Source organism: Mobula birostris, chromosome 7 (genome assembly GCF_030028105.1).
Source record: "Mobula birostris isolate sMobBir1 chromosome 7, sMobBir1.hap1, whole genome shotgun sequence".
In the NCBI taxonomy this organism is placed as follows: domain Eukaryota; kingdom Metazoa; phylum Chordata; class Chondrichthyes; order Myliobatiformes; family Myliobatidae; genus Mobula; species Mobula birostris.
The window spans coordinates 38,581,769-38,600,552 of NC_092376.1; the positions used below are offsets into that span (position 1 = coordinate 38,581,769).

Consider the following 18,784-nt stretch of genomic DNA (forward strand, 5'->3'; position numbering starts at 1 on the left):
TTTATTGTTTACTTTATTATTATTATTTCTTTTTTTTTGTATTTCCACAGTTTGTTGTCTTTTGCACATTGGTTGTTTGTCCATCCTACTGGGTGCAATTTATCATTGATTCTATTACATTTCTTGGACTTACTAAGTATGTCTGCAAGAGATCGAATATCAGGGTTGTATATAGTGAAACATATGTACTGTACTTGATAATAAATTTACTTTGAAATTTTTCCTCTTCCAGGGGCGGCAATTGATGGTATGATATAGCTACCACAAAGTTGCCTATTCAGTATAATATATAATATTAGGAACTGAAACTATATTTTATAGAAGTTAATACCAAGGATTCTTTACCTCCATGTCACACACCCTTTCCAATTAACACACTGAACAAGCTTCAACTAAAACCTTAAATCAGGATATAGTGTTTAGATTGTCTATTATATTTTTTGTAGGGCACATTTTCCTGAAAATAAAGCTATTCTGGTATATACTGTATTTGTTGGTTAGATGAATCTTAACAAAGAAACACTATACTCCAACAATTAGCATTGAGTAAGATATCCTACAAACCTCTCATCAGTTTCTTTCATCACCCGTCCCTCATCTATTTCTGGGAAGCTTTCTTGTCCAGCAACAAGTGTGTTGGTGCTAGATGTGGTTCCTGCAACAACAACAAAAAAAAATCACAACAATAACATACATGTTACTTAATAATACTTTAAGAATCTAGCAAGATCACACTGACTCATATTAGACTTGTTGATGGATTTGCAAAAATTTCAGTATTTAAAATAGCATGTCTTAAGCTAACATTCAAGACAACATTTCCAAAAATAACGTTAGATTCTAAACATAAATCAGCAACCAAAATGTTTTACCCTTCAGAAATGGTGAGATGAGAGCAACAGTCACATGGAGCAAATGACGGATTAGGCTTTTAAGTCTCTGGAGTAATGCTTGAACACAAAACCTTCCGTTCTAAAGGTTGAAACATTATCTATGAACAAGGTTTGATATGATTTCAAATACAGTCAGCCTCTTTCCAAGACACTGAAGTACACAAAAATCTATAAAAAAAACTCACCTGATGCAGCCGTGGAAGCCTTGTTACTAGCAGCAAAGCGATAGAAGGGTGGATTATCACAGTGCAAGACAACAGGATTCACAGGGTCTGTCTGTTGCATCTCAAACAACAATTCATCCATTGTCTGAATAGTGTTGTTACGACACAGGAAGATTACTACTTTCTTTATCTGAAATATAATGGATTCATATTAAAAAACAATAACTTTTATGCCTTGTGTTACATAGTAAAGTTTTGATTACATTTTTATCGATTTGTAAAGACGGCATTGACACCAACTCAAGACAGACTTGATGATCAAATCTGAAATTATCCCAAATTCTCTGTCAAACAGGGCTCTTTTATTACTTCAGATACTTGAGCCTTCGTAAATGGAGTCACAATTGTCAATGGAAGAGGAAGTATACATTTACGGATGGGTGGGTAGGGGTTGGATTGTTGGGAGGGTGGTGAGAGGATACTTAAGAGGGACTGAGTAAGAGAAAAGTATTCAGCAACACACAAAATGCTGGAGGAACTCAGTAAGTCAAGTAGCATTTGTGGAGGGGAATAAACAGTCAAAGTTTCAGACCAAGATCCTTCATCAGGACAGGAAAAGGAAAGGAATAAGTCAGAATAAGATGGGGAAAAGGGAAAAAGTGGAAGCGGACAGCCAATGGGTGACAGCAGGTGAGAGGTAGGTTGGAAGGATGAAGTAAAAAGCAGGTAGGGGATGGGTGGAAGAGATAAAGGCAGAAGAAGAAGGAATCACAAACAAGAGAAAATCTGCCCGGCAATACACACAAAACGCTGGAGGAACTCAGCAGGCCAGGCAGCATCTATGGAAAGGAGTACAGTTGATGTTTTGGGACAAAACCCTTCAGCAAGAGTGCAGAAAAAAAAGGTGAGGAGTTAGAGTAAGAAGGTGGGGGGAGGGGAGGAAGAAACATAAAGTGATAGGTGAAATTGGGGGGAGGGGGAAAGGTGAAGTAAAGAGCTGGGAAATGAATTGGTGAGAGAGATACAGGGCTGGAGAAAGGGTAATCTGCTAGGAGAGGACAGAAAGCCATGGACGAGTGGACGAGGAAGTCTTTGGAGATGGCAGAAGTAGTGAGAAATGATGTGCTGAATATGGCAACTGATGGACTGGTAGGTAAGGACAAGAGGAACTCTCTCCCTGTTGTGATGGGACAAATGCAGGAAATGGAGGAGTTGGGGTGGGGTAAGAGCAGAATCAATGGTGGTGGAAAGGAATCCCCAGTTCTTTGAAAACAGAGGATACCTAGATGTTCTAGAATATAAAGCCTCAACCTGAGAACAGATGTGGTGGAGACGGAGGAAATGAAAGAGGCAAAAGTGTTTTATTCCCATCGCACCTTATAACTCACCATATAAAACAGTGATAATAAACTGGATTCTGATTCAGAAATGAAGTACAAGAGACTGCAGAACCAGTCTTCAGAAAATAAAACCTGTTCATAATTTAACTTCAACTGATACTAAGACTGTGGAAAACAGCCATTGGGTGTAGGATATTCTGATCCTGTATCCTGAATCTATGCAAAAGACAATGATGAATGTTCATGTTTATTGGTGGTAATTGGAAACTTCAGGAGGAAAAACCTTCAAGAAAGGCATTAAGTGGTCATCTCCTCATCAGCATATTGTTAAAAGTCACTTAATGCACAACTTAAGACAATTCTGTTTTGTCACTTAATATTCTGCCTAGTTATATGTGCAGGGAGCCAGTCATCAACACTATAACAAAAGAGGTATATTTAGCTGTCTTAAATTTGTGCTTAAAAGTTCTTGGACTGGCTATTAGTAATTGAATATTTAAGCTGGTTCTGCTAGTTGGATGTGCTACTGTTGAAAATGTGCAATTCTGCAAAGTTATTTATTTGTATCTAAAATGTTAAAGCTAACTTGTTGTGTATAACCATTGAAACTGTAGTAATTATTTCCTGTGTTTTGTCATCTTTGTGTTTTAAAAAAGTATATAATATTGTGTCAAGAGATTCTCGGAAAGATCTATTCTGTTCAATGAAGAGTTTTATATTCCCCAGTTACTACACTTTTGTGTGGCGTAGTTTTCTCTGTCACAACAGGAGGTATCTAGATTACCACGTGTAGAGACACCAGCTAAAAATCCAAACCCAAGGCTTAGTTCACGCTCAGTAGCATCATCAAGAATCAACATTTATACATATGTCAGCCTTAGGAAACAATCTAAGCAAATATTTCCATGGACTGTGGACCAGGAGATCTTGATATGTCCTCAGAAGGATACTGTGACCAAAACATTGAGGGTCACATTTGGCCAAGAAATTCAGTAGACACCAAGTCTCCATTTCTGACACTTGATATGTCTGGCAAACTTGACATAATAGTTCAAGCTTATTGAGAGTCTGTGTTGGGTTTCACAAATGTAGAGGAGGCTGCACCTGGAGTACTGGATACAATAGATGATCCTGATGGACTCGCAGGTGAAGTGTTGCCTCACCTAGAAGGACTGTTTGGGGCTCTGAATAGTGGCAAGGGAGAAGGCATAGGGCAGGTGTAACACTTGTCATACTTGCAGGGATAAGTGCGTGAATGATCAACAGAGAGGGTTGAGTGGACAGGGAGTCACTATTGAAAGCAGTGGTGGGGGGTGGTAGAGGGAAAGATAGTAGGATCAACAGAATAGCAAAAATTACAGAGAACAATGTGCTAGATACAAAGGCTCATGGGTTGGTAGGTAAGGTCAAGGGGAACCTTATCCCGGTGGGTAGATGAGATGAGGTAAGATGTGCAGGAAATGGAAGAGGTGTGAGTGAGAGCGGCATCAATGGTGATTGAAAGAAAACCCCGTTCTTTTAAAAAAAATATCTCAGATGTTCTAGAATGGAAAACCTTATCCTGAGAACAGGTGTGGCAGGGATTGAAGAACTGAGAATAGGGAACATGCTATTTTTTCAAGTGACAGGGTGGAAGGAGGTAGAGTCAAGATAATTGTGAGAGTCAATAGGTTTGTAAAACATGATAGCCCGTTTCCAGAAATGGAGACAGGGAGGAGTCAGAGATGGAGCAAGTAAATTCGATGGCAGGATGTAAACTGGAGGCAAAGTTGATGAAATTGAGAAGCTCAGCATGTGTGCAGGAAGCAGCACCAATGCAGCTGTCAATGAAACATAGAAAGAGCCGATGAAAAGGTCTGGGAAGTGTAGAGGATGGAGGGATCAGAGGAGAGAGGAGGGTTGGGGTATTCAGTGAAAATGAGGTGAAAGGATAGGCTCAGAGGATGTCCAAAATCCAAAATTAATGCATTATTGTTGGCAAAGATATTATTTGCTATTCAGCAATTAATTAGCATGCCTAATTGTTTAAGTAGATATATCTTGCTGGTTATAGCTACTCACATACAGCAGAAGAGGTGTGTCACTGCTAACTCCACAAAGACTGATCAAAAATTGCAGGGCAATCCTGAGATTATTGCTCCATTTTTCATTGTCTACTAGTGCATTCCAGGCATTTTCCATCTCTGATCCAGGAACCTCATCTCCATACTTAAAAATGAAACAAATAAAAAGATAATTTTGTTTCAATTCTCAGAACCTATTTGTGAGGAAACTGCTGAACGTCATCAATTGACATTTAATTTTTTTTCTTTCTCCCAGTTTGATTACCATAACTGTTCATAACGATGTAACACCTTGCAAAATTAACTTTTCCATTCTGAAAGAGATGAAAGAGACTTAAGAAACATAGACAGATAAAACACGATTTCTGATGCATATGTAATAAAGTTACAGTGGTAGAGTAGAAGTGTTGTAAAAGTTCTCACTAAAAAAAACTCAATGAGAGGAGATGATTATGGAGGCTTTGAATATTCTTATTTAATTTAAAGCAATAACAGAACACTGTGGAAATACTTAGCATCTTAAGTTTCTTGATTCAATCTTCATCTTTTGTAAAGTAAAACTGTACAGTGTGTAAAATGGACAAATTACAAAAACCTGCCAGTTTTCTACCAAACAAGTTAGATTATAATGTCCCGAGGCACCTGGTAGAAGTCTTCAAAATTATGAATGGTTTTAAAGAAAGAAATAACAACAAAATGCAGGATTACTACTAAAAATCATAAAAAAAATTCAAAGTTAGGATCCTACACAGGACAACACAAATAACAACGAACACAATAGCAACCAACAATTTGCAAGATAATAACACAAACAGCCATGAGCAATCAACAAATAACAGAACAGTCACATGCAGAAATGTCAACTTATGAACAGACTCAATAATTATCAACAGAACAAGGATAGCAGGAAAGGCCATTTAATGGATATCGTACAGAGACAATTAGGGCAAAATTTTGTTGAGAAACTGGATAGTTACAGGAAAGAAGCTTCAGAACAGACATGTAGTCCTGGTGGTGATGGACTTGTATCATCTCCCTGATGGCAATTTGATGAATAGGTGACTGTTAGGGTGGGTGGAGTCAGTAGTAATTTTTTCAGCTCTTTTCTTCACTTTGGTGATGAACAGATCCTTTAATGTCAGTAGCTGACAGGCAATGATCTTTTCCACTGAGTTAACCACTTACTGCAAACTGGACTTGGAGAAGGAGGTGGTGATGGGAAAATCAAACAGTGATAGAGGTGGTCATTGGCAAAGCCAGCATATATTGTCCATCCTAGGGAAGGTGGGGGTGGATAGAGAGTCTTAGAAATGAGACTGAGAGACGATGACGAAATGCAAAGGTAGAACAGCATGCGCTTTAGAGAAAATCCTTCAGACGGTGAGGTTCTCATGCTGCTCTTGTCCTTTCTGGTGCTAGAGATCACAGGTTTGAAAAGTGCTACCAGAGTGGCCTGGGTAGGCATCGGCTGTAGATGGTATACGTGGAATCTTAAATGTAACAAACTGCTTTTTCCTGGATGGATATTGAGATTATTGGATCATATACACATGTAGAGAGTATTCCATCTTGGTCTTGACTTCTTACTTATCAATGGTGGAAAAGATATGGGTTGTCAAGAGGTTTCCCTGTAAGATATCCAGTCTCTGAGATGCTCATGCATTCATAGCACTTATGTCGCAATTCCAGTTGAGTTTCTGGTCAATTGTGACTCATAGCACATTAATAATAATTCCATTGCATATGAATTAATGAAAAATGAATGAAACATGAAATATATACATATGAATGCTAAGGGTAGGTATCTTGATTCTATTTTTTGGCTTTTTCATGGTCTGAATGTCACTAACCACAAATCAGACTGTGCCTGAATATTATTCAAATGTTTCTGCATTTAGGGATAGACTACTTCACCTTGTGAAGAGTTGCAAATAGAATTGAAAGTGTGGAAACATTAGCAGCCATTTCTATTTCAAACTTTATGGTGATATCCTGGGATTGGAAATTGACTCTGAGAAACCACATCTTCTGTTCTACAAAATATGACTCCCAGCTATTGAGTGTTTTCCTCCTGATGTTCATTGACTTCATGGCTCCTTGAAATCATACTCAGTTGAATGCTACATTGATGACAAGGGCAGTCACTTCACTCTAACTTCACATCTCATGCTTTGGATCAAGACTTTAGTGAGGCCTAGAACTGAGCAATCCTAGCAATACCTGCTGTTAATGTCAGTGTATATAGAACACATATATAACACACAACTGCAGTCTTAGCAACATCTGCCATCACTTTGGTGATGACCAGCTATAGACTAATGGGTCGTAATTAGCCAGAATGAATTAATTCTGCTTTTTGTGGACAGAATAGATTCAAGTTTGTTCATTGTTCATATACGCAGAGTGCAATGAAATTTCTTGCTCGTGCGAAGTAAACAGTATATACAATAATAACAATAAATACAACAACAGAAATAAAACAACTGACTGGTGCAAAGTATGGCTTTATAAATTGAAGTAGTACTAAAGGAACAGGTAGACTTAAGGTTTAAGAACACTGCAGCACCACTAGAAGGGAATGTAAAAGAGGTGACTGGGGTACATCTGCATTAGGTGGGATAGAGACAGAGAAAACAGAGGATCAGGTGTTGTATAAAGAGGTATGTCACAGCCATAGAGATGAAATTACCGAAGGACCATCTAGTAAGATTTTACAGACATAATTGTGAAATAAGAACAGGATGATCATATTGTTAGGATTGTACTGTTGGCCCCCCAAATAATCAATGTGAATTAGAAGAACAAATATGCAAGGAGATTTTGCAGAATTAGAATAAGACAGTTATCATAGTAAACTATTTTAACTTTACTAGTATGGACTGGAACTGCCATACCATTAAGTATTTAGATGGAGTGGAATTTGTTAAATGCATTTTGGACAGTTTCTTTGGGCAATATACAGTGGGCCCTACCAGAGAAAGGGCAAAGCTCAACCTACTCTTGCAAAAGAAGATGGGGCAAGTTGACAGTGTGGGAGCACTTTGGGACCAGTTCTATTAGTTTTAAAATAGTTATGGAAAGGGACAGAAATGATCCATAGGTTCATATTGCAAATTGGAGCAAACAAACTTGTAAACTAGTTCATAATTGTCACCTTATGTACAGATATTCCTGTACCTAGCATCACTTTATAGAGGAAAAATAATCAATGTATATAAGCTATCCTTTTTATTTATATTTACTGTGTTTTTTAACCATTGTGTTCTTTACCTTATTGTGTTTATTTGTATGTTGCATCAGATCTGGAGTAACAATTATTTTGTTCTCCTTTACACTCGTGCACTGGAAATGACATTATACGATCTTTTAAACAGCCTTAACTGACATTTGGAAGTACAGACATACATGGCTGTTTAATGATTATATTATAGGCTCATAACGAAGTCAGACAAAAGGAGTAAGTTGTCCAGGAGTGATCCATCATGAATTATGAATTGATCTGAAGAACTAACAGTGGCAATTAAAAGTTAATTACCTGTGATGTTATCAAAGAGAAATCCAAATCACGGACAATCACATTGGTAAAGGTGTTATTGAGATATCCTAATTATCTATTATCAAAATCTCAGAAAGTCATATACACTGGGTGTGTTATCAAGCAAATTTTAAATTGGGACAGTACAGCAGGCTTATTGTGCTTGCTGCAGTAGGAATGCTACATAGCTTAATTAATGCATACAGAATTAACAAACTTATTCTCACAGCAAATTGAACACTTGACAATGGCTTGCCTCATGATTGCAAGTCTATTGCACTATTGAAGGAATTGTAATGGTATTGGAAACTGCTTAGGTTAAATAATGCTTACTTTGTTTAAAAAAGATTAACTGGGACTCAGCAATTTGCTTTTTAACAAACATCTTTCTGAGTATAGGGTGTGCTTTAAGTTTTGTGAAAAAAATCAATTTATTGCAACATTTGCAACATGAATAGACTTGATGCTAATCTCAATTAAAGTATATCAATATAATAATATTTCAGATTATATAGGACAGAATATACAACAGAAATTCAAGGTGAATTATAAATGCTCGAATATTTTAAACTTGCAGACGACTTTCAATTGTCTAAGGGTAAATTGACACTAATCAACTAAAAATATGGTCAGCTAATGGAACCTATTTGTTATTATTTATTTTTGTAAGTTTGAGTAACAGTATCTAGAATGCAACATTTTTATATCAGCATGATACATTGAAAATTTACTCCTCACCCTGTTTTATTAAAGAAAAAAAGAAAATGAAAATATGTCAGATTTTACTGGTAATTATCATCATAATTAAAATCACTTCAAAAGTACAGGAAATGAGATTAAATTGATTACATTTGTAGGAAGGAAAATTAAAAATTACCTTGGCAGTCATATACATGAGATTATTTAAAACCAGAGAAGTGGCTTGTGGTGAACCCCAGCCATTTCCTTTCAGTCCATACTCTTCAATCATTTGCTCCTCCTTATAGTTGGCTTCTTCGTCAGGAGTTTGTGGGTTTGATGTTATAGGAAGAAGTCCACCATCCACAAGCTCAATATTGCGAAGCCATGGCAAAAGATATGTAAGCATTATTTGGCGTCCATTTGGATGGGTAGTTGGAAATCTTTGGCTAATCTCTGCCCAAAGAGATGTAAACAAACATTGTGATTCCTCAGTATTTGTAAAAAAGTATACCAGTAGTACCAGAAATCCCATCAGTGTAAAACAGCTTGAAAATGGGTAATATAAAGACACAAATTCCTGTTATTTTAAAAAATATTATATTACAATTTTTTTTACAATAAAACTCAGTTACTTTCAGGTTAATGTCTGTAAGGAAGTCCAAATATATTAACAAGAAATATTAAATGTAATTAACTTGCAGTACTCAAGTTGTTGAAAGAGAACAATTTTAAAATAATAATATTGTTTCGCTGGCCTCTAGGTTAAAGTAGTAAAGCTTAAAAACAGGAAACCATATTTGTAAGAACTACTGTGATGAGTGTTTTCTGGTGTTACAATTTTTTTTTCGAAACTACTTAAATGCTTGGCTTTAGATAGTTTGTGAAAGACCTTCCAATTGCGGAATTGGCTGCTAACAGAAGCTATTGGAAATCTTGTCATGTATGGAAACGTATACTGAACCCTATTTATCTTTATATTTGTGAACCTCTTGTGTTTCTGTAGCCATCATTTTCTCATTCTGAACAGGAAATTAATGTGGAATGGTATTAAAATGTGACACCCAAATATCAATGAGACATGCATGGATCAGAAGATTATACAATACTTGAAGAGGCTGAAAGCAAAACACTCAAATGCTGTAAATTTGGAAAAATAAAGATGATAGAAATACATAGCAGGCCATGCAGCATCCATGGAGAAGGAAATGGAGCCAACATTCTAGGATGAAAACCCTCAACAAAAAAGTTCATTAATTTGAAAAACCAACCTTGTCCTCACTCCCAAAGATGCTGGCTGAGCTTCTAAATGCCCCTAGTATTCTTTGCTTTTACACAAGAACTGGCCACTTCGGATACCAAATGACTTTTCCTACATCTAAAGAGTTTTGTATTTCAAGTAACAAGCTATTCTTTTCCCTGTGTGCTCATTCTAAAATAGAATTTAAAAAACAATCCCTGCTTAGAGAATCAACGTCTGCTCAGAGAATTACTGTTATCACATATTTAATGTGTTAGGAAATACCTGAAAACATAGGAAGAGTGAGCTCAGGATACATTCTTGCCAATTCATTTGACAGCTGGGACAATGACACAGAATAAAGATGAGGTAATGGTCCATGTGTTCCAAACAGAATACTATCAGCTTTCTGCTCAGCTACTTTTTTAGAGTACAGGAATAGTTTTGCTTCCAGAATCTGAAAACAATACATTGAAAAGTCAAACATTACTATAAAATTTAACTGAATGTCAAACAATAATAAACATAGTATTTGTTAGAATCCAGATTTCATGTTAGAATATACTGTATATTGCTTTTAATAATCTTGGACCAAAACAGGTTGATCTGCAACATTACGATCAGACTCAGTATTTTACATGATATTCCAAACATGGTGAAGCACTTAAGCTGATGAAGAATGAAAGTGAGTATGAGCAAAATTGGAACACTTAGACATACTGGCCTGGCTTGTCAAATTGTGTTACTGTTGTGGCAGGGACTCACATACACCAAACCAATGCAAATTTAAAGTCAAGACTTGTAGAGAATGCAACAAGTAGGACAATACAAAGACCATGTCAGGCAGACAGAAATAAATGGACTGCACAGGGAAGAGATAAAGATGAAAAGTTACAGTTCCAAATAGTGCACTAATCTGCCTGCTGATGATGAAAATTCAGATCGTGATGAAAATGATGCAGGAAGGGGAAGCCTTGAGATTTACAATGTGAAAACTAACAAGAGTCATGCAATATGGCTTACACCAGAAATGAATGGCAAATTAATTAAAATGGAAATGGACACTGGCTCAGCTGTTTCAGTCATTCCACAAACTCTAAAAAGCATGTAACAAAACTAAAGTTTGTGATATAGTCACATGACAAATACTGCAGTCTAAAAATAGAAACAAGGAAATGGCAAGATAAGTTAACATGAAGTAAGAAAAACTTCCGTGCAGTGTAAAAATCAATAAGATCTTTACAAGTAAATTAGAGAATGATCAATTGACCGATTGTGTACAAACGGACCATGGTGAAATCCTTAACGGATAATGAATAACTTGCTTCCATAAAAATATTCAAAACTCTGCTACACTTCACACTTTCATACCTGTAGGAGCTGCATTGAGATTTCATAAATATCCCTGTCCGTATCAGAAGCTTTAAAAAGCACCAGATTGAGTAGTGTCACTATATCACATGGATAGTTCCTGTGAAGGGAAATTAAAACACTTCTCAACTTATTTTATGGATGTTAGCTTACAGTTAGACAGAGCCTCAATCACACCAACTTAATAAATAAAACCATCATTTCTTTTCGTACTGAACAACTCTGATAATTGTCAATTATAACTGAGCTGTTTCTCAGATCTTTGAACCACTATCATCAGGAAGGCGGTACTGTAGCATTAGGACAAGGACTGTTAGGATGGAAAGGCTTCTTTCCCCAGGCTTTGAGACGACTGAACTCTCTGCCACCACCTAGGTCTCATCACTTATGAAGCACCAGTTGCATCATACTGTTTATTTTTTTTAACTTGTGTTGTAAATGCACCTTATGCTAAATGTCAATCTTCTGAAATATATTTTAATATTTGTTAACTTATTTGTGGTAATATTATTTTATGTGTTGTGTGTGAGTTATATGTACTGTATTCTGGACCTTGGTCTGGAGGAATATTGTATCATTTGGAAGTATACATGTAAACAGTTGAACCGCAATAAACTTGAATTTGTTTTCATGCAATTAATATTGCCCACTTAAGACTAAAATCCTTTTTTCCCACCTCTAAAAATATATTCTTAATGTCACCATACATAATTATTATATCAATTAATTATTAAGAATGAAGGCAAACTGGGAATAAATTTGACAGACTACTATATTGGCTCAGACACCAGTTAAACCTCATTTTCACTTCTACTAAACTTACAGCTCTGGCTCCCTCACCTCAGACTTAAAGAAACAGCATTATTATTGCATAGACAGATTAGAGTATAGATAGAGTAAAAGGCAAGATTTATAAGGAAAGATAAATAAAAATATGAGATAAAGCTAACTAGAAATGTAAGAGTTGATTGTAAACGTTTCCAAGTATTCAAAAAAGAAAACCATTAACAAAGTGAGTGTTGGTCTTATAGAAAATTATTCTAGGATGTTAATAATGGAAAATAATTTGATAGAAGCTGAATTAAACAAGTGTCTGTATTATACAGGGCACAAAACAGAAAGTTAAATAGATAAGCATAGATAGATGTGGTCTTAATATGGGCAAATGCGGTTAGTGGAGATTAATAAAAAAATCAGATTAGATTGGAAGGGCATGTTTCTGCGCTACAGAACTCTACAGCTCAAAGTAACATCCCTGAATTAACTCAAAATGAGGAATTTTAAGGGAGGATGATACTCGGGAAAATTACCAGGCAAGTAGTATTGATCAGTTTATTCGAACTGCAACGTGACAAAAACCCAAATCCTGATTCTAAGGTCAAAAGAAATGTCCAGTGAGACAGTTGATATATTGTTTTTAATTTTCCCAAATTCCCTAGATTTAGTGAAAATTCCCCATTAGATTAGCAAATGTTGAAATAAACTATTTAAAATAGAAAGGAAATAGAAAGCAGGAAATTACCGAGCTTAACATATATAATTGGATAAATATCAGAAGCTATTACTAAAAGGTAAAAGGGTGTTTAGAAAAAGTTTAATGTTATCAGGCAAAGTCAGGGTGCTGCAACACGAGATATTGGAGGAAATAAGTGGGCCAGGCAACATCTATGGAGGAAAGTAGCTGGTCAATGTTTTGAGTCGAGATCCATCATTTGGTCCAAATGACAGATCTCCACCCAAAACAATTATCATCAAGTTTCCTCCATTGATATTGTCTGGAATACTGTCTGTTGTTTTAGGTTCCGACATCTGAAATCTTTGTTGTCTCCAAAGTCAGCGTGATTTTGTGAGAGGAAAAATATACTTGACTAATTTATTAAAATTCTTTGAAGAAATGACATGTGCTGTTTCTACTGGGACTGCTAGTGAATGCACTAGGAGTTCCAGAAACCATTCATTATGGTTCAGTATTAAACATTTTTGCTGAAAAGAAAAGCTTGTAATGTAGGAAATAACATACTAGTATGGAAAAAGCAACACAAAAATACTGGAAGATCTCAATGGATCAGGCAGCAGCTATGGGGTGGTGTGGGGGTGGGAATGGACGGTTGATATTTTAGGTTGACCCATATGCCTGACCTGCTGCGTTCCTCCACCATACTGTGTGTTGCTCTAGATTCTTGCTTCTGCAATCACTTGAATCGTTAGTAAGGCTGAAGATTAGCAGATGATCAGGAAACAGAGAGCAAGCATTAATATGTCTTGTTCTAGTTGGCAAAATGTAACAAACGTTGTGCTACTGTTGGTGATGAACACTCAACAAAGGGACTAAAGGTGTGGTTGTTAAATTTGTTGACAGCTGAAAGTTAGGTAGAAACTACAAGACTAAAAGTGCTCTGGTTTCCTCCCACATTCCAAAAATGTACAGTTAGGATTAGTGAATTGTGGGCATGCTATATTGGCACCGGAAGCCCAACACAATCCTCGCTGTTTTGATTTGACGCAAATGATGCATTTATGTTTGAACATGTGACAAGTAAAGCTATGACACTAATCTTTAAAAAGATATTTGGAGACCACAAAGGGATAGAGTGTAAATGCGTTGGCAAGGACCTGGCAAATGGACTATGATGTGAGAGGAGGAGACTTCAAAGAAAACACTAGAGATTCTGCAGATATTGGGAATCCAGAGCACCATATAAAATGCTGGAGGAACTCATCAAATCAAGCAGCATCTATGGAGGGGAATAAACAATCGACGTTTCAGGCTGAGATCCTTCATCTTGCAATGCAGGTAGGTTACAGGTGATGCATTTTACGGAGTCACACCAGTGTAAGACATACTTTGTGCTGTAAATGTTAGGGCACTAGGGAATGTGATGAAACAGAAGGACCTAGGAGTACATAGTTAATTGAAAGTGGCATCACATATAGATGAGGTGGTGAAAAATGCGTTTAGCACACAGGCCATCAGTCATGAATTTGAGTATAGGAGTTAGGACATTATGTTGTAGTTGTATAAATTGTTGAAGAGGCCACATTGGAGTACTGTGTAGAGTTTTGATCACTGTGTTACAGGAAAAATGTGGTTAAACTGAAGAGAATGCAGAAAAGATTTACAATGATGTTGACAGGACTAGAGAGTATGAGTTATAGGGACAGGCTGGCCAGTCTAAGTCTTTATTCCTTGGAATGTAGGACAGGTTGCGGGGGGCAACATTTTAAAAGTGTTTAAAATTATGAGAGGCATAGATAAAGTAGACGGTAATAATCTATTCCTCATGATAGTGGAGTTTAAAATTAGGGGGCAAAGATTTAGGGTGAGAGGAAGCTTTTACATTTATTTTGAGTGTAATTTAGGAAAGTTATCAGATTGTTATTATTTATTAGGAAATTGAATGCAAAAGTGCTAAGTTATTGTCACACCGGGAGCTGTTTTAAACTATTTATTTAAGGCAGGATGCAAATGTAGAACAACACATGATCACGCTGTTCAGCCCATGATGTCTGTGCCAACAATTATGTCAATCTAATTAATCTCACAAGATCTATATCATTCTATTCCCTTCATTTTCCTCTGTCTATCTTCCTCCTAAAGACTGCTATTCTATCTGCTTTTAGTGTTGGACACACATCATAGAACATAGAACAATATAGCACAGGTACTATACATAGTCTATGATGTCTGTGCTGGCCATGCCAATGTTAACTAATCTTATCTGCCTACACATGATCTTTATCCCTTTATTCCATGCCTGTTCACGTGTCTGTCTAAATGCCTCTAAAATGTTATAACCCCTCAGAGAGGAATTACTGAACTCATATCCTGAAAGTAGAAGTTGTTTTATAAGTAAGTTGGTTTTGGCTTGACTTGTGTTAAGAGCATTGAGAGAAGTCTTGATAGAAATGAGGAATCACAAACATCAAATCTAATCGTATCTGTATTATATGCAGAATAAAGCCTAAAAACTAATTACCTGCTTCCACATACAGTAGCAATTGCTTTGAAACACCCTGAAGCCAACTGGTGAGATCCTGTATAGCAGCGATCTACAGCCCAATTAAAAAGATTTACTTGATCTGGATTTAGTTCCAGCAATAATATCACAACTTCACATCCAAGCTGATGGACCTGAAAAAAATTATAAATACTCCTTACTAACTGAAAGTTCTGCTATTACTCTGTACATGTTACAAGTTGTCACATCAAATTCCTTTATACACTATTTTGACCTGTCAAACATTAAGACATTTGATTATTTTTAATATTAGAAATGTACAGCATAGGAATGGACTCACAATGTTTGCATCAAACACAATGACAAACTACATCAATTTTTTTCTGGCTGTACATGATCCATTTCACTCCATACCATGCATATTCATGATTCTACAACCCCTTAAACGTCACCATCATATCTTCTTCCACCATTCGCCAGGGAGCACACTTTAGGCACCTACCACTCGTTGAGTAAAATACTTGCCCCACACATCTTGTTTGAACATTTCCCTCTTATCTTAAATGGATGTCCTCTAGTACTTGACGGTTCTACCCTGGGAAAAAGATTCTAACTGCCTTTCTATGCCCTCATAATTTTATAAGCTCCAGTGGAAACAATCCAAGTTTGTGCAACCTCTCCTTATAGATAAGACCCTCAAAGTTATGCAGCATCCTGGTAAGCCCTTTTCAAAACCTCTACATCCTCCTGCATCCTGCTAGCTGGTGGTGGTGTAGCATTCCCACCAGACTTTGAAACAAGTGGTTCCGGGTTCAAATCTGGCTGTCTCCTTGCACACTTTCCATCCATGCTGGGTTGAGCAGCCTCAGCCGTATTAAAAAACAGACAAAAATGCTAAAGAAATGGTAAGGTTGCTGCCTGGTGCAGAAAGGAACAACAACAACAACAACATTCTTCCTGTAACTGGGCAACCAGAAATGAACACAACTAATGAAAAGACTGGTACACATATCTTGTGTATTTGCAACTAAAAACTGGGATTTATTAAATATGTTGAATATATTAAATAGGAAAATTAAAAAATATTTCCATGCTTACAGTATCTGCACTTAATGCTTAATTAAATTAGTTTTGAATACAGAGATACAAATACAGTAGTGGAAAAATCCAAAGGTTTGGAACACTGGTTAACTAAAATGAATTAAAATGCTTCCTTTTGACACAAGCTGAATAGCACAGCACTACAGTTTTATATGTTATTTCATCTAAATTCTACAGAAGTGAAAAAGCTGGGTACTTACTAGATAGAATACATGTCTGGCTACTGCAGCCAGAACAATTAGTTGTGCATGGATGGCTCTCCAAAACTTGCTTCTGAGCCACTTAAAAGGGACCTCCTGAGGAAGCCCCAGGTTAGTGCAAGGAACATGACTCTGCTGGATTCCCCTTACTAATTTAATTACCTAGCCATAATGCAGCCCTATCCCAATCCACAGGAGCAATCTCACTGAACCCACTCCAAAACCCTTGCCTATACCTCATTATCACAGATCAGCCAAGGGACCAGACATGATGCCCCAGTCAGCCCACACGTTCCTGCCACTATCAACAATTCCCAGTTTCATCTTCTGACACAACTATTCCCAATCTGTCAATCATATCTCATGACAACTTATCCAATCCTTGATTAGCAACCATTCTCACAACTTGAATAACCTCAAGCCTTGCCTTTTGCAACACAGTTGCTTCATCCCCCATTAACAATCAAACTCTGATTCCAGCATCCAATCCTTGTTCAAGCCCTCTTTATTTACAACCCTTTCCTCATCATCACCCGATTCTGGTGCTGATAATTTCCTTACCCGTAGATCATGGCATGCCAAAATATTATCCAACCACTTATAAAGGTAACCATCCGGAGAGAGACCTACATTATCAAATACGGGGCCACAACATAGCACAGCTGACATTGCCTAAAAGGAGGGAAAAGAAACAGAACAAGCATTTTAATATGCAACAAATCCAACAAAAAATTACAACAGTTCAGGTTTTATTTAGATATTTCAATAACATCATTCTCTCCTTCACAAAAGAGTGACAGAACTCCAAGAGGAATTGGCATACTTAATTAGACATCCCATAGAAAGCCCCAGGAAATATAGACTGGAGGATGTTTACTTCATTGCCACCAAAATGCTACCATAATTTAACGAGTTAAATTACCAGCATCCTGAGCTCCTGCCTTGGCACACCACAACATATCAAAGTGCCTTGAGCTCAGACCTCAAAGGTCCAAAGTCTCCCTTTTCTGCACAGGTCAATCAGTGCTTTACAGCAATGAGTCTCAGTACCTTGTGATTGGACTTGAGCCAATGGCAGGGAAGAAAAGCCTGACAGAAAATTATATATGCAGCATCTGCTCAGACAGCATGATGAATTTTCCCTGCAGTTATCACTACTCATGGTGATCTTAAGCTACACTCCTTAGCAGATGGTGCAAAATCATTTTCAACCTCCACTACCTAGAATAATTCGCACTCCTGAAAGTTAACCTAATGCTTTCCAGTGGAATGCACCTTGTGGCTGGAGCGGGTATCGGAAATTGATCTACAAGAGAATCCAAGAGAACGTGCCCTCAAACCGAACATCTTAATAAAAATATAGAAAGGAGCTCCTTGGGATGTAACCTCAGAAGCCAATGGGAACAGGAACTCAGAAAATAGTTATAAGGATTTGAGGTCAGTATTGAAAGAAGACTCACACTAGTAGTTGTGTTCACTTCACCTTACCCACACAAGTAGAACAATATTGCAAACCTGCACCCATATTTTACACTCACTCCCAAGTATTCAATCAAGAAAATCACATCACCCCAAAATATTAGGTAGTACTCACCTTTGCTCTTACAGATGAAGCAGTACATAACTGGAGGTGGAGGGGTGAAAAATTCATCTGCTTATCCTAATCGTAATGTAGGAGTTAATGCTAATTTTTGTGGAAAGGGCCATTAGCAGGGTTAACATAATTCAAATGATGGTATCCTCACACTTAACCATGCTTTCCACACCCCACTTCCTCCTCATCCATAGGTAGATTTTAATTTTCTTTATTCTCACTGACAGTAACACAACCTTCTTTCATTCCCCATTTTAGATACCCAAGAACTTACACCTGCTTAGGCAGTGAAGAGAAAAGAACACCATAATCTGAAATCTGGAGTTCAGTATCTTTCACAACATTTAATAAATATTTCGATGAGCACTTGAAATGACAAGGCAAAGGTGGCTTTTAGCTTACTGCTGGAAAATGGAATTTGCATGGATAAGTACGTGATGACCGGCACAGAGATGATGGGCTGAAGGGCCTGTTTCTGTGCTTTAAGACTCCAATGAATTCACACTTGCAACTACCAGGTCATAATTGTCACTGGCTATAATTTAAGCATATTTAAATGTATCATCTATTTGTGAGACATTAAACAGAAGTATACTATAGCTAGGGGAGGAAAATTCAGTTTAAGTATAGGAACACAGATAAAAGT

At 37.0% G+C, this 18,784-nt stretch overlaps 1 protein-coding gene across 7 annotated transcripts in view; it reads right to left on the reverse strand.

The window, feature by feature from the left end:
* The window catches only part of frya (furry homolog a (Drosophila)), a 283,598-nt gene that overhangs the window by 88,087 nt on the left and 176,727 nt on the right, over positions 1–18,784 (reverse strand). For all 7 annotated transcript variants that reach the window (XM_072262934.1, XM_072262933.1, XM_072262940.1 and 4 more), the window contains 8 exons: positions 17,106–17,216; positions 15,262–15,416; positions 11,285–11,384; positions 10,199–10,370; positions 8,873–9,129; positions 4,459–4,605; positions 1,079–1,247; positions 565–655 (listed from right to left, as the gene is read on the reverse strand). In XM_072262934.1, the coding sequence (XP_072119035.1) occupies positions 565–655; positions 1,079–1,247; positions 4,459–4,605; positions 8,873–9,129; positions 10,199–10,370; positions 11,285–11,384; positions 15,262–15,416; positions 17,106–17,216 (1,202 nt within the window). The remainder of the gene's footprint in view (positions 1–564; positions 656–1,078; positions 1,248–4,458; positions 4,606–8,872; positions 9,130–10,198; positions 10,371–11,284; positions 11,385–15,261; positions 15,417–17,105; positions 17,217–18,784) is intronic.